This window comes from Nestor notabilis, unplaced genomic scaffold (genome assembly GCF_000696875.1).
Source record: "Nestor notabilis isolate BGI_N333 unplaced genomic scaffold, ASM69687v1 scaffold6048, whole genome shotgun sequence".
Classification (NCBI taxonomy): Eukaryota; Metazoa; Chordata; class Aves; order Psittaciformes; family Psittacidae; genus Nestor; species Nestor notabilis.
The window spans coordinates 3,489-17,816 of NW_009939494.1; the positions used below are offsets into that span (position 1 = coordinate 3,489).

At 39.5% G+C, this 14,328-nt stretch overlaps 1 protein-coding gene across 1 annotated transcript in view; it reads left to right on the top strand.

Moving 5' to 3' along the window:
- The window catches only part of HDX (highly divergent homeobox), a 39,114-nt gene that overhangs the window by 1,130 nt on the left and 23,656 nt on the right, over nt 1–14,328 (top strand). Inside the window, exons 2-4 of the mRNA XM_010019881.1 lie at nt 3,202–3,348; nt 7,774–8,898; nt 13,518–13,571. Of these exons, the coding sequence (XP_010018183.1) occupies nt 3,202–3,348; nt 7,774–8,898; nt 13,518–13,571 (1,326 nt within the window). The remainder of the gene's footprint in view (nt 1–3,201; nt 3,349–7,773; nt 8,899–13,517; nt 13,572–14,328) is intronic.

Consider the following 14,328-nt stretch of genomic DNA (forward strand, 5'->3'; position numbering starts at 1 on the left):
TGCTCTGGTTTATTCTGCAATTTACCCCTTAATTTCTGTTGCTTCTGATAAAAGGCAGGGTTGTTTTCTTTTTTCTAAAAAAGGTTGCATGAATTGGCAGAGCAGAATGCATGAGACTGATTTACACAGCAGGTAGTAAATGATATTTAACAATATTTTAATGTCCTTTCTGTAGCTTTGCTAAATATGTATGGAAAGGTGGGGCAGTGGGAAATGGTACAGAACTGTCTATTGCCTTAGATTCAGTATATTTAAAACACAACAAGCATTAATAAATTCTCACTTGCTTATTTGAAAGTTTAGATGTTGGAGTGTAAACAGCTTTTATGACTGTGTGTTGTAGAGTCCTGCAATCTGTTTAAATCAGTTTCTGACGGCCTCTGCACAGACCCTTTGAGCTGTACGTGACTGCGTTCAAGGCAGAAGTCACTAAGGAAACTTACCAGTATTTTGGTTGGCAGGTGTAGTTTACAAGTGATGAAAATAAACTGCAAAGATGAGTTGTTTATTAAGCCAGACCATGACCTCTCTAGAGCTGAGCTGGATGAAGTCTGTCATGCAATGCATATAGGGTTCTCTGAACATCAGGAGATTTCACCCAATGCTCCACCCTGTCCTTGCCTAAACTACAAATGTCAAATACAACAGTGAAAGTATTTTAACACAGAAGTGACTTTGGATATGGGAATCCACATAATTAAAAAACATGTCAAGGACCTGACACGTATCTTCATTTGCAGGTCATGAGGTCTGGTTCTAGAAGTCTGTCTGGTAGTTGGAGGAGTCTTCATTGCAGTTGATGAACTCTGTGGAGAGCATGCTGCTTTTTGATGAGCCTATGTATAGAGATGCTGGCTATTTGATGACAGGCTTCATTTGGATATGGAAAGATACAAGGTTCATAACTATTTGTGATGAGGTTGTTTGTGGGAACTGATCTCAACTAAGTAAACCAGGACCTCTCATACTGAAAGAATAGCAGACACAGAAGTCTAAGCTGGGACCTGCCAGTCGTGCAGGAGGAAAAGGAATCACAAAATTAACTCTTGTGTATTCTTTAAAAGTGCTATAAATCAGTTGGTGGCTGCATCATCCTGTGTATCCACAGGGGAGATCTGAAGACAATTCTTAACTTTATATAGATTTTGATGAACTTTATTGATTTCTTAATGGGCTTACAACTGTCTCTTCTGTTGCTTGCCATAAATTTATGTGAACAGCAGAGTATTCAGAGCAAGAGGCTCCTTTGACCAGCTGTGGCTGAATACACATGCCGGTGGAGGCATAACTCAGGCAAAGCCTGACTTGTGATGCAGGTGGTGGTTCTGCGTTTAATAATGCACAAGAATGAGAGGGTAAACAAGAATTGGGAACAGAGGTAAAAATATGTTTGAGAAATCATCTTCTGTTTTAAGTGTTATTGAAAAGAAAATGTAATTTTTACAAATGGGTACTTAGTGATTTTTCTGTGGTCTCTTGATATAAAGGAAACTAAACTGCAGGATCAAAGTTCTGGCCTATAAGCATTTTACTCCAAATTCTAGATATTAATCTTTTTCTTTTTAAAGGCCTGTCAAATTCTAATATCCATTACCATTATGTAGTATAAGCATCTTGATTAATGATGTGAAAGGAGTTGAGCTTTTGAGCCCGTAATAATTTTATTTGCTCTAAATTAAAAGGAGTTCTTGTGCAAAGATTAAATACATTGCTACTTTCCTCCTTTCCATCTGGAATTTCCAAAACTGGTAACTAAAAGCTTGGTAGCTACAAAGGATTCTCTCATCCCCTTTATTTTCCTATAAGGTGATGGAATGTTTTCTTGTTCTTTAGTTTGTTTTGCATTATTTGGATACATATACTAAAAGTGTTAAAAATAACTTGTGGATGGTGACTTTCTGAGGCATGAGGTCAGATGCAGGTTGTTCCTGGTGAGTGCTAGTGGTGTCTTAGCTGGCAGCCTCCCGCTTGGGATAAAATAAAGTCCTTGGTATGGAAATCCGATGGTGATGGGGTTCTTTTCTTACATGTAACCAGAAGATTATATTCTTTGCCTGTATAGACCATATAACAAGAGCCTGTGCTAGGGAACCTGTTCTCTACTTGGCAATATTCAGCTGTTTGCCTTTTCTAAGGTAGGGCATGAATTTTCACGTATAAAAAAGCTATATTGGTTTAACTTGTTCATCAAACCCTTGCTGACGAGGCTGTCTTGTCCCTGGACACCTCCTGCCACTGCTGTGACCCTGTCCCCACACAGCAACGCTCTCTCATGGTGGGACTCGGTGCTGAGCTGGCTCAACAGGCTGTAAACAGAACCTGGAGAGTTGCTGTTAGCCTGGGAGGAGCGAAGGTCTCCTCATTCTGGTTGAGCATGCTGAAACATTCAGCAAAGGGTCAGCCTCTTACCTCTGTAAAACAACCCTTACGTGTTCTCAAGTAGTACAGCCTCAGGGTACAGTTTCACAGTTTGAAACCTTTCTAAAGCTTTAACCTTTCTAACCTCAGGCTGTGATTTGGGTGGTCCCACCTTAGTGTTAATATTGGAGCATTAGCATTGCAGTAGGCTGGACCAGAACTGCTTAAAGACCTTCTCTTTGGGTTTTTTCCCTCCAGTTTGTCTTCAGTTTTGCTCCTTGATCTTTGTGACTGCAGCTGGGAAGTGCTGGTGCTAACACAGCAGAAGGAGTAGCATGACCAGCCAGAACGGAGTGTAGGATTTGCTGAAGTTGGAGACAACAGAAACTCTAATTGTGCCAAACAGTCACCTTTATTTTATCTCAGATTTTTTTTGGCAGGAGGAGGGAAACAGACCTTACAATATTGTTGGAGCTGCTGATGTTACTCTGTCTGCCTAATGCCTTTATCCTTTATTTTTTCTTAAGAAAGAAACTTTTTCTTTGAAACTAGAGGCTCTTGGACTTAGCAACCCAATGTACTAGTTATTTATTTATGAAAGGCTGTCAGTGTTGTTCCAAACATGTAGTTCATCTATTCAACTTGAGTCTATCACAAAGGAATCACTAATGCTGACTGTAACAGGGGGTTTTTGGAAAGTAAGTAAAAGTGTTGGGAAAGGACTCTGTAAAGAAAACATGTCAACACTTAGTGTTATCACAACAAGCATAAATGACAGCCTGTACATTCTGCAAGTATTACAGTTTTTATTCCAACTTTCAGAGTATCTTCTTTTATTTTTAGATGAATCTGCGTTCTGTATTTACTGTAGAGCAACAAAGGATATTGCAGCGTTATTATGAAAATGGAATGACAAATCAAAGTAAAAATTGCTTTCAGCTCATATTACAGTGTGCACAAGAAACTAAACTGGACTTCAGTGTAGTCAGGGTAAGTACTGAGGCCTTCCAAATTTGTATGTTAAAGTTATACACATTCATTTCTTTACATAAAATACCTGTAGAGGGCTGGAGTCTCTAACTTCATACTTGTCTTAAATCAGACTTCAGTATGTGTGTGTGACATGTTCTTTTTTATCCGGTGAGCCTGTTCATAGTTTGTTTTTGCTGAAATGTCTTCACGTGATTGCTGTATTTAGCAGGGGCCTGGACTGCACAAGGAGTGGTTTTTGGTTGGTTGGTTTGTTTGTCTTTTGTTGATGGTGTTTTGGTTTGTGTTTTCGGGCTTTTTATTATTATTTGTTAAATTGCAAATTAGTTTACTCCATAGAAACCTTGTGCAATGTATTGTATCAAAGTCCTGTTGTTAAGGAACTATTAAGTTAAACAAATTTATATAACCTAATGTATTTGGAGGAATAATTGTGGAAGTATTTCTTTTGACGCACTCTGTCACACTTGTATTTCATGTCACAATCATAAATATTGTGGTCCCTCGTGCTTATTTACAGTGAGTGCATTCTTATCTTATAAAAGAAGAATGTCGCTAGTTCTAACAGGAGCTCTTCCAAAGTCTATGAATTCCACGGGAAGGGAAATAATAATCCCTTTGTGAAACACTAGACAACAAAATGGCTGTTGTCTCAGAGCAGAAATAGAAATCATGAAGCATTAGTGGAAAAAATAACAGTAGTTGAGCTACCAGGCGTGGCTGCAACACTGGACACTGAAGAGGAAGGAGTAAGACCACTCTATTTTTACTTTAAGTGGTGTACCAGTGGTATATTGACAATAACAACTCTTCCTGCTCCCTAATTCTTGCCTGGGTTCCCCTCCCTCAAAATGCTCTGGAAATATTAAAACTTACTTTCTCAGCTCTAAGTAGTGGGAAGTTCTGAAAGTCAGCCAGAAATTCAGACTCCCTGAAACAGACAAAGAGTTGTAACAGGAATCTGGGTGCTGATGATGCAGTCGGGGCCTGTTTTTCTAATTTTATGCTGATTAAAGGGCACAGAGGAGGCAGCCAGTCTCTCCTCTGCTTGCAGTCCTCATTCACTTTCCATCTTCCGACTTCCATTTCCCTTTTTTCCTTAGTGCAATACTGTATCATGACCTTCCTTTAGTTTTATTCCCTTACAGAGCTCTTACTTGTAATACTTAAACTTTCGTCCTACAGTGCAGTGGAAACAGACCCAGCATTTGTCCTTCATTTATCATATTTTTGCGTGATCTCGCCTTTCTCTTCTTTACACCCCTCCTTTCTGCCTCTCCTCATCCCCCTTTTTTCTCTATAAAACTCTTGGACAGAGGTTAATACTTCTTTGCTCAATGTCGAGCAAAATGATACTTGGGTTGCAGCTGGCATTTGCAGATATAATAGGAACAAGAATTCCCTAAATGTAGCTGCTGTAATTCAAATGTCATTACTCTGTGAATATGTTCTTTCCCTGACTCAGGATTTCTATAGCCTTTGTCTGATAGAACAACATCCAGTCTTTCCAATCTTGAGCTGGGTTGGAAAAAAGAATGATGTATGAATTGCTGTAAACCTCTACAGATTTTATTACTGCAATACCTAAAAATACGTTCTCCCTTTCAAAATTAGGGAATGTGGTAAAGTTACTCCCGGGGAAAAAAAGCCTGTCTCTCTTCAAATTCAATAAGCATCTATTCTAGCTGTCAGGTTTGAATGTCCTGGTGTTGTTCATTAGTATTAGCATACTTCTGCTGTTTGTTTTTTGTCTTTATGCAAAATGTGAGCAATATGACTTGATAAAGTGCAGAAGCTTTCCAAGTCTGATTTTCACACTGTTAGGGAGCGCTGGGAGCAGTGATCAGGGAGGTGATGTGGGATTCTCCCCATAGTATCACAACAGATACCAGAAGAGTTACAGCTTCGTTGTTCTTTTACACCTCTTGAAAGATTTCCTGAGGACACTTTATTTTCAGACTTAGGATGGACTTCCTGGTCAAAGGTAAAGGCCAGACACCACTGACAGTCCCTGTGGCGTGTGTGTCTGGAATGTGGGACAGTCTGAAGTTCCAGCTCTGCCTGATTCAAACTGGGAATGTAATTTTCTCCTCCTAAATAATAGTTAAAATTTTAGTAATGCTTCCAGTGTCAGGGAAAGTGCTCCCAAAACGTACAGTTTGGAGAGATGGATTTGTGTCCGTTTTACTAGGGTATTTTGTACTTAATGTCTCCTCTGTCACATCCCAAATTGATACCATGACCATCAAGTTAGTAACAACATGGAGCTTCCCTTTCAGTCTAAGGTTTTGCTAATTATTCTCAGTGCTTATGTCTCACAGTGCTAAAAATGGGAGGTTTTGAACTCTTTTCTCTCAGCTGTGCAAATCTTTCTCTCTTGTCTGTCATCTTGTACTGATCATCTCTTGCCTTTATTCAGAGTAACCCAGCATTTAGCTAACCTCACCAAAACTTTTGTTGATTTCTTCATTTATTTTTTTTCTTTTTATCAATTCAGTTTTATGGCTTTTGGGGGAGTTTCACTGATCCTTCAGGTGGGTGCTTTTGGGTAAATAGTGGGAGTATGAAGCTGGGGACATGGTCAGGAGAGCGGGACTCTGAGCAAGTGGCAAATCTGATTTGTGCTGTCTCATGAAACTCTAATCCCAAGTGAACAGCAGTGCTAGTAAGTTACTTGCATTTCTTTGAATGTATTTCTTTTCAGGAAAAGTGTGAGGAAAACCTTTAGATTTTAGTTCTATACAGTTGGAAAAGTTAGGGATGAAATTTCTCTCCTGGTCCAAAATTTGTGGTGTCTATAATTTCTATCTTGAAGATTTACTGACTGAGCAGAAATTATGACAACAAAATTTGATCTTCTAGATTTGTTTTATTCAATGAAAGCAAGGAACTTAACATCTATGACTGTAACTTCTGTATTTAAACTTGCTTTTGAGAAGAAAAATTTGATCATTAGTAACCGAGATGTTCCTGCACGCAATGAATCATGCCTCAAATTAGGCACGTCGTAAAATTTTACAACAAACATAAGTGGAATGGAATGAAGACTTCAACATACTTCTGTAGGGCAGGGATGTGTATTTTTCCATAGAAAAATCTGTTTAACTTCCTTAGCAGGTATCAGTATATGAAAAAACCTTTCCTCCTTTCATGTGATGAGATGGAAACCCAAGATAGGTACTCAGTAAGTTTTCTTGGTATGAGATGAGGGAGTTTACTAGTTAAACCAACTGGTTTGGGTTGCTGAATGTTGAGATCTTGCTTTGGTTTGGTGGTAGGTGTGTGGTAGATGATACCCAGTGTGGTGCAGAAACTTTCACTATTATCTATATGCTTATATGATCCTTTTCATAACCAGCATAAGCAGATGTGAAAGCTTATTTCTTGTTCTTTGGCTCTTGTATCCTGCTCCCTCACATTCAGTACAGACAGATGGAAAGAATTTGAGCAGGTTTTGTCTCTCTGATCATGAATATTGGCAGGGATAGTTAAGTGGTGCTTATGCTTCCAGAGTTAGAGCTGATGCTTCCACCAGCTTAACTCTCTTTATCTTGAAATACTGAAGTTAGTATTTTCCCTTCAGCTCTTTTAGCTCTATCTTAATGTGTTACTTGCAGGACAGGTTTTTTCCTGTGTGTTTAAAACAGCAGTACACTTCAACCTGTGCACGACTGCCACAGTACCTGCATTTCTCGATGATTTTTTTCCTAGGCTGTCTTTTACATAAGCCCAATATAACTGTTATTGTCACTTTCTGAGATGTCCATAATAGCAAACTTCTGTCAGAATCTAATCCTGATAGTCCTAATCTTGTCTGCTTGTGTCTTTCAAAAGCAGGTTTTGACATCAGATCTTGATTTATGCAGCTGGCAGAGGAGAAATTAATCTGTGGGTCTCAATACTCACAAAATTGTTTTGTAGTTGTCTAAAAGAGTTCTTTTTCTTTCTCTCATTTGAATTCAAGAATTGGCAGTTTCTGTTTAAGGCAGTTTTGAAGGTGATATCTCAGTTATTTGGGTACAAAAGGTTAGCTGCATACCTCAGTGATGGTTCTGCATCTCAGGGTGCTAAATATTAAAAGCTTAAATTTGGAGGGATTAGTCACAGCTTGATCAGTGAAAGAAATCTTAAGGGTAACTCTGGGACAGGAAGCAAAACCAGTCTCAGGATTTTTGAGTAACTGGGGCTTTTGAATTGAAAGTGGGGTTCTCATGTGTTAGTATATTAATTCCAACCATGAGAGGCATGGATTTCCACCCTGTATTGTTCAGATGCTGCATAGTGGGTAAATTATTTGCATTTTTGTAAACTTAGGCCTCAACTGGAACATTTAACATTTCATCAGATCTGCTTAAAAATGGAATTGCGTTATTTTTCTGCTTATTTAATGCTTTGTTTTGTGTTTGTTGTCATTGTTGTTTGCAGACGTGGGTTGGCAATAAACGAAGGAAGATGAGCAGCAAGAGTGCTGTAGAATCTGGAGGCACTCCCCCAGGGACTGTCCCTACTACTCCCTCAGTACCTCCAGAAGCAGCAGTTAGAAATGTGGTAAATATTGGTCGATCCCAAAGTCAGCAGACTTCTTGGACCTCTTCTAATAACGATGTAATAGTTACTGGTATATACAGTCCTGCTAGTTCTTCTGGTAGGCAAGGACCCACCAAACAGACAAATGCTTCAGTGGCAGAAATACATAAAACCTCTATTCCACGGCTACCAGGAAAAAGCGATACCGAGTTTCAGCAGCAGCACATCCCCATAGGACGACAAGTACCACATTGTAAAAATGCTTCCCTATTAGTAGGGGAAAAGACTATTATTTTATCTAGGCAAACAAGTGTACTGAATTCTGCGAACTCCATCTATAGTCACACTAAAAAAAGCTATGGTGGTTCATCAGTCCAGACCGCAGAGTTGGTGTTACCTCAGAAGCCGATGATATGCCACAGGCCCTGTAAGGCTGAACCCATGGGATGTCAGCGGTTGCAAAAGCCAGACCATGCAGCTCTCACGTCGCATGTGCCCCCAGGACACAGGGCTAATGCCAGGGACCCTTCCTGTAGCACACAAAACCTGGAAATCCGTGAAGTGTTTTCTCTGGCAGTTACAGATCAACCTCAGAGAATGGTGGGAGGAAGCACAGCGCAGAAGCATTGCTCAGTGGAAGGCACCTGTCTGTCCATCGCGATGGAAACTGGAGACGTGGATGATGAATATGCTAGAGAAGAGGAGCTAGCGTCCATGGGAGCACAAATACAAAGCTATTCAAGATACTGTGAAAGTAGCAGTTCTGTTCGAGTAGAGAACCAAAGTGCAGCCTTGTCTGGGCCAGGAAGAAACGTGAGCTGTAGTTCACAGATGGTGAATGCCAGGGACGTGCCTGACAATATTCTGTATCATAACAGAGACTATCACTTGCCTGCACGGACCTCATTACATACAACTTCCAGTACATTATATAGCAGTGCTAATCCATCAAGAAGTACCTTTTCTCCTCATTTTACAACTTCAAGTCAACTGAGGCTGTCACAAAACCAAAATAATTATCAGGTAATCCATCCATTTATCTGTCTTCAAACCTTGAAGACAAGTCTGTAGATAAGTACTGTTTGAAAGTTGGTAGCTAGTAAGTGTTAGGTTCACCTTTCTGCAGGCTGTGCTCAATTTACATCTCTCGGTTAGAGATCATCTCTTCATAAGCAGACGTGCAGGTAGCACTGCAGTATGGTAGCACTCATCTGTATTGCTAAGCCCGTCACTGCAGTGTACAGCTGTGTATTGAACTGCAGTGTGGGCTTCATAGGTTTGATAGGTAAACTTTGGTTACAAGAGGGTCATGCCTACAACTGATGCAGGCTCAAGTGTGCACTGTCCTGACTTGGCTTGCCAGCACATGTCACAGTCATACCCTTGGTTGTTCCTCTGCAGACGGACTTTGCACATGGCACAGGGCAGAACATAGGATCATGCTATCATCTGTCTGTTGTGCAGTTGTTTGTCCTTATTAATGTCAGCTTGGATTAGCTCTTCCCTCAGCACTGCCCAAACCCCCTGTGTAGTTGCCAATCTCTTGGACCTATTTTCTGTTAGGGATTAGGATCTCGTGCGAGATCGTTGAGATGATGAGAGACACTAAGTGAGCAAATATTTTTCCTCTCCCACAGCATCTAATTCAAATATCGGTTTTACATTCAATCTTATTATTTCCTTATCCTGTGATAGAGTCCCTGCAGTGATACTGAGAGGGGAAAATTAAATGCAGATAAGTGAAGAACTAAAAGATGTTCAGAAGGTAGGACACTGACACACATATTTTTAATTTTTGTAATAACTACAGGAAAGATAATTGGGCAGGAAACAGCCAAATTGATTTTTTTGTTGATTTTTTTTTTTCCCCATGGATTTTTATGCCATCTGCCATGATATAGTCTAGAAACCCTGAGGTAAAAGTCTCAAGACTGACAGGATGTGATTCTGCCTGTGTTGCCTTTGTGCATTTGCCTGTTACTACCTTTTTAATCTACCTGAAAGTGAACCATGTAAACAACATACCATCTTTTCTTCTGCATTGCTCCCTAGCATAGGGAACAATACTTTGAAGTGGTTTGGGTTTGTTTTTTTTTGTTGTTTGTTTTGTTTTGTTTGGTTGTTTTCTTTTTTTCTGACTTGTTCCTGTCTTGTGAGGATTTGAAACAAAGCTTTTGAGTTCACGTAAGTGCCACTTCTCACCAGAATTGTTGCTTTTCCTGATAAACCTGAGGTTCGATGAGCATATTTATTCTGGAGCAGTCTGTGTAGTAGATGGGACATCTGCAATTGACAAGCTCTTCTTACTGTTTCTTCCTTCATCCAGTCTGTCAGTATTTGCTATTACTGTTCTTACTTGAGTTATAAAATGCATTAAATGCTGTTTACTTTTGATGTCCCAGTTGCATAGAAGAAAAGCTGTAAATGTGCATATCTGTGCAATAAAGGGCTGGTAAAGCGGCAAAAGTGCATACAACAGTTAATGAAGTTTTCTTAAGCTTCATGAAGTGAAACATATCGTTGATACCTCCAGCTGTCTTGTCTTGTTTCACTCTAGAAAAGGCATTAATGAGATTTATTTCTTACTAATTTTTTTTAATGTTTTAATGCAATTTGAAATAATTTTGATTTGGGATTTTCTTTTGGGTAGGGACAAAAGTCTTTTTAAACAGCTAGTTCATGAAACACCATTTATGGTAGGTGACATTTTATATCTGTCCATGGGATGTGATATGGATCAGAACAAGGAGATACCTGTAACTCCATTTGGGGTTATTTTTTTTTTCTTCCTGTTATAATAATGTACCTGGAGGGGTTTTTTAAGTGGGGAATTCATTGATAGCCCCTTTGACTTCCATGCCTGTCTCTGAGACCCTGTTCTTTGGATTTGGGCAAGCACCCTAGACTTTGCATTGGAAAAACTGGGCAGGTTGGTATTAATTCACTTGCTGCTATAAGCATGCATGCTGTGAACCTCTAAGATGACACTGTTAGAGAATTTATAAGGGAAGGCATGTGGTATCATGGCTCTGTGGAAGCTGCAGAGAGAAATATTGTCCTGCAGCCTGGCCTGATGCCATAATACCTTGAGGAACAATGGTCCCGATTTCTCCAGGTCACTGAGAAGTTTCTAGCATGTTCCAGAACAATGCAAAAGTAAGTTCTGTATTGTAAGATGTGTTAGTGTATGTCCTGGGTTCAGCTTAAACCACGACAATGTATGACAGTGAGGCTTCCAACACTCATTTATTACCTTGGCAAGAAAATTTCACCTACTGCCTTCAAGGTCCTGTGTAACAAATAGTATACCCTGCTAGGCCATTAACATGTTCTGTTGAAATCATCAGTTCTGGAACAGTTGAACTCCATTCTCTAAATCCTCCCCTTAAAATTAAGTCCAGTATGACTTCTATTTCATGTAGCAACTCCCCTTATAGCTTAATAATATTTATATATTAAGCTTCAGGAGATGTAGATTTTATAAGAGGTGCTGTCTGAATTCTTTTAGACTTACGCAGGATGGCACTTCTTCTGTATGGAGTCACTTTCTGTTCATTTTATTGCCTGTGTTTAGCTGATTTATCCATCAGTGTAGGAATTAAAATCCTTCAACTTAGGGAAATTTTCCTAAATTTAAAAATAGATTAAACCTGAGCTACATGATTATTGGAGTAGTTAAACATCCAAGCAGATGCTTCTTTAACGTCAGAACTGTGTGATTTGTGTTTTGATGAAGTAATTACTGTCGTACATTGGTGGAGTATCTAATTAGCAATTAGTTATAGCTTCCTTACTGGTTCCATTAATCAAATTCATGTTACTGTAACTTAAGAATAAATTTAATTAAGTGATCAATTTTAATGCCTGAGCAGTTTCAGTAAACAAATTGTTCAACCTACTTTTCTTAGTTTGGCTTTAAGCGAGTTGAATTACAGAGGCTATTCTTGCTGGGCCTCAAGGCTGAATCGTGATTTAGTCTTGGTTTCCTTCCCCCAACCCCAAAGGACAAAAATACTGTGGAAAGTATGTGTATTTTTAATTACTTTGTTACACACACTGAAGCAGACTTACCTAATTTAGCCCTGTCTTCTTCAAGGGAAAATCCGAGGCCTTGCAGACAGTACATCTGGATAGATATGTATATAATACATATATATCTATTTAAGATTCACTTCAAGGATGCCGCTTTGTATGAATGAGCTGCAAGTTTGCTTTATTTAAGGAAATGGGAATCCATTTTTCTTTTTTATTTTTAATGTGTCAAAGTGATTTGTTTATATCCCTAGAGGTTTCTGAAGACAAGAGGATGCATGTTGTCTTTCAAGTAGTTACACTGAGATAAACTCGCCTGTATTTGCCATCATACCTGACAGAGCTTGTGCACATTTGTCTTCCAAGTAGCCGTTAATGCTCTGACAGACTGATTGCTATATTCACATAGGAAAGCACTTTTTTTTCTGTAGCCCCACTTCAAATTTCTGAGGAGAAGCCATCTGAGTGGATACTGAGGAGGCATTTACAGGGGTTCTGTGGTCTGAAGTTGTGGTGAGATACAGAATTGTCATTCTATAGTTTCTCAAATGTATGTGTGCAGCTAGGAAATGAATATTTGAGACACAAAAGCTGACGTGGGCTTGCCCTTAGGAGGAAGGGTGTTCATTTCTAGCCCCCCTCAACTGGCCTTGTGCTGTAATGACAAATTGTCTGACCTTAGGTAACCTCCAAGTGCTTCTAGCTGAAAGCTTGAAGAATAAAAGTATCTTCTGTGCTTGTACACCAGACAGGCTGTACCAGGTATTCTATATTTGGTTATGCTCATGCTGCAAGATTCATTATTAGAGCACTTGCAAATACAAAAACTATTAGTGTAGTTTGATACAGTCAGCAGAAGTGAGTAGATTCTTCTTCCTCACATATATAGTGTATGTAGTGACTTGAGATTCATTAATCTCTCAAGAGCTATGTTTAATGTCTCAAGCATTGCTTGTCTGCAGCAGAACATGAATCCTAAAGAAGCCTAAAATATTCCAGGCTGTGACTCCTTTCAGATTGCCAGGGAAAACAGTCCAAGATATTATTTGGTAAAGTCTGGTCACTGGGAATGATGGGAAAGCAATGGGAATTGAGGCAGCAAACCTTTGCCTTCATACCTCCCCTTCCTTCTGCAATCCGATGTCCCTAGATTTTCTGGTAATATGCAAGTCCTTAACATCTGACATTGACCAGCTCAGTCACAAACAGGTGCTAATTTTTTCTGCATGTTTGACTGATGTAATTGAAGAATGTGTGTCAGCAGTTCTGTCAGACATTGGCCCTTGTCTAAGTCCAGTCTGCTTAATCTTACGGGGCTTGTGACAGATTGAAAGTGAAAACTTTTGTTCTGAAATACAAGTTTTGAGATGGCAAAAGTACAGAAGTTGCCCTCGTGTTATTTTACCTTCTCCGAAAGAAACAGTGTTTTGGTTTTAGCCTTACAACAGTAAGGCTAAGTTTGACTTTGTTTTGCTTTTAAATCTTAACCTGTCTTAAAGACATTCCTAACAGACTTGAAAGCACAACATTGTGAAAGCTGCTCAGTATTAGCTGTCATAGCAAGCTAAGCTGCTGTTGTTTTCTGTTCTGTTTCCTCCCTCCCTCTACAGATTTCAGGAAACCTTACTGTGCCTTGGATTACAGGTTGTTCCAGAAAAAGAGCAGTAAGTATATTTCCATTTAAGTATCTAATGCATTAAGGGGAGTGGAAAGTTTATTAAAATGCATTTTTGAAACTGACAGTTCTATTTACCTCATGTTCCTTTTGTACTTTGACTGATACAAACATCTGCAGACGCAGTGTTTCAGTTAAGGTAAGGTTGATGTGTATCTTTAAAAGCAGGTCAAGGTTATAATCCTGTGTCGAGTAATGTGATGCCCAGGTATATGAATTGTGCTATTAGCAGAAATACAACACCTGGACTGGTAAGGACTGTGAGTTTATAGCTCAAGAATGCTTTTATTACATTGAAAGTTAAGTGATTGTTAATCAAGATAACTGAATGCTTAAGAGTAACTCCTTCTTCGGCTACTCTGCACATGCACAGAATTAGTCCCTGCTATCTGTAGTAACTTTACCAAGTCTAATTTTATCCACATACATGTCATTTCACATCAGGCAGAATCAGCCAGGTTGGTGTCCTCAAGACACAAATGACTCCAAACTGTAACACAAGGTATGAAACAGCTTTCCCCCTCCCCCCGTCTAGCGTATTGCCACCCCATCTGTAGCACTGATGCTGGTTTCTAATTGCAAGGTAATCCAGGTCAGGCATCTGAGCTGTCAGATTCATATTCTTCTGCTGAGTTTGTCTTTAGTGGGCTGAATGGACTTACTGGGGATCAGATGAGTGCCAGAGCCAGCTCAAAGCAGGAGCAGGAACATGTGGCTGAGCACTGTGAAGGGAGCACGGTATGATG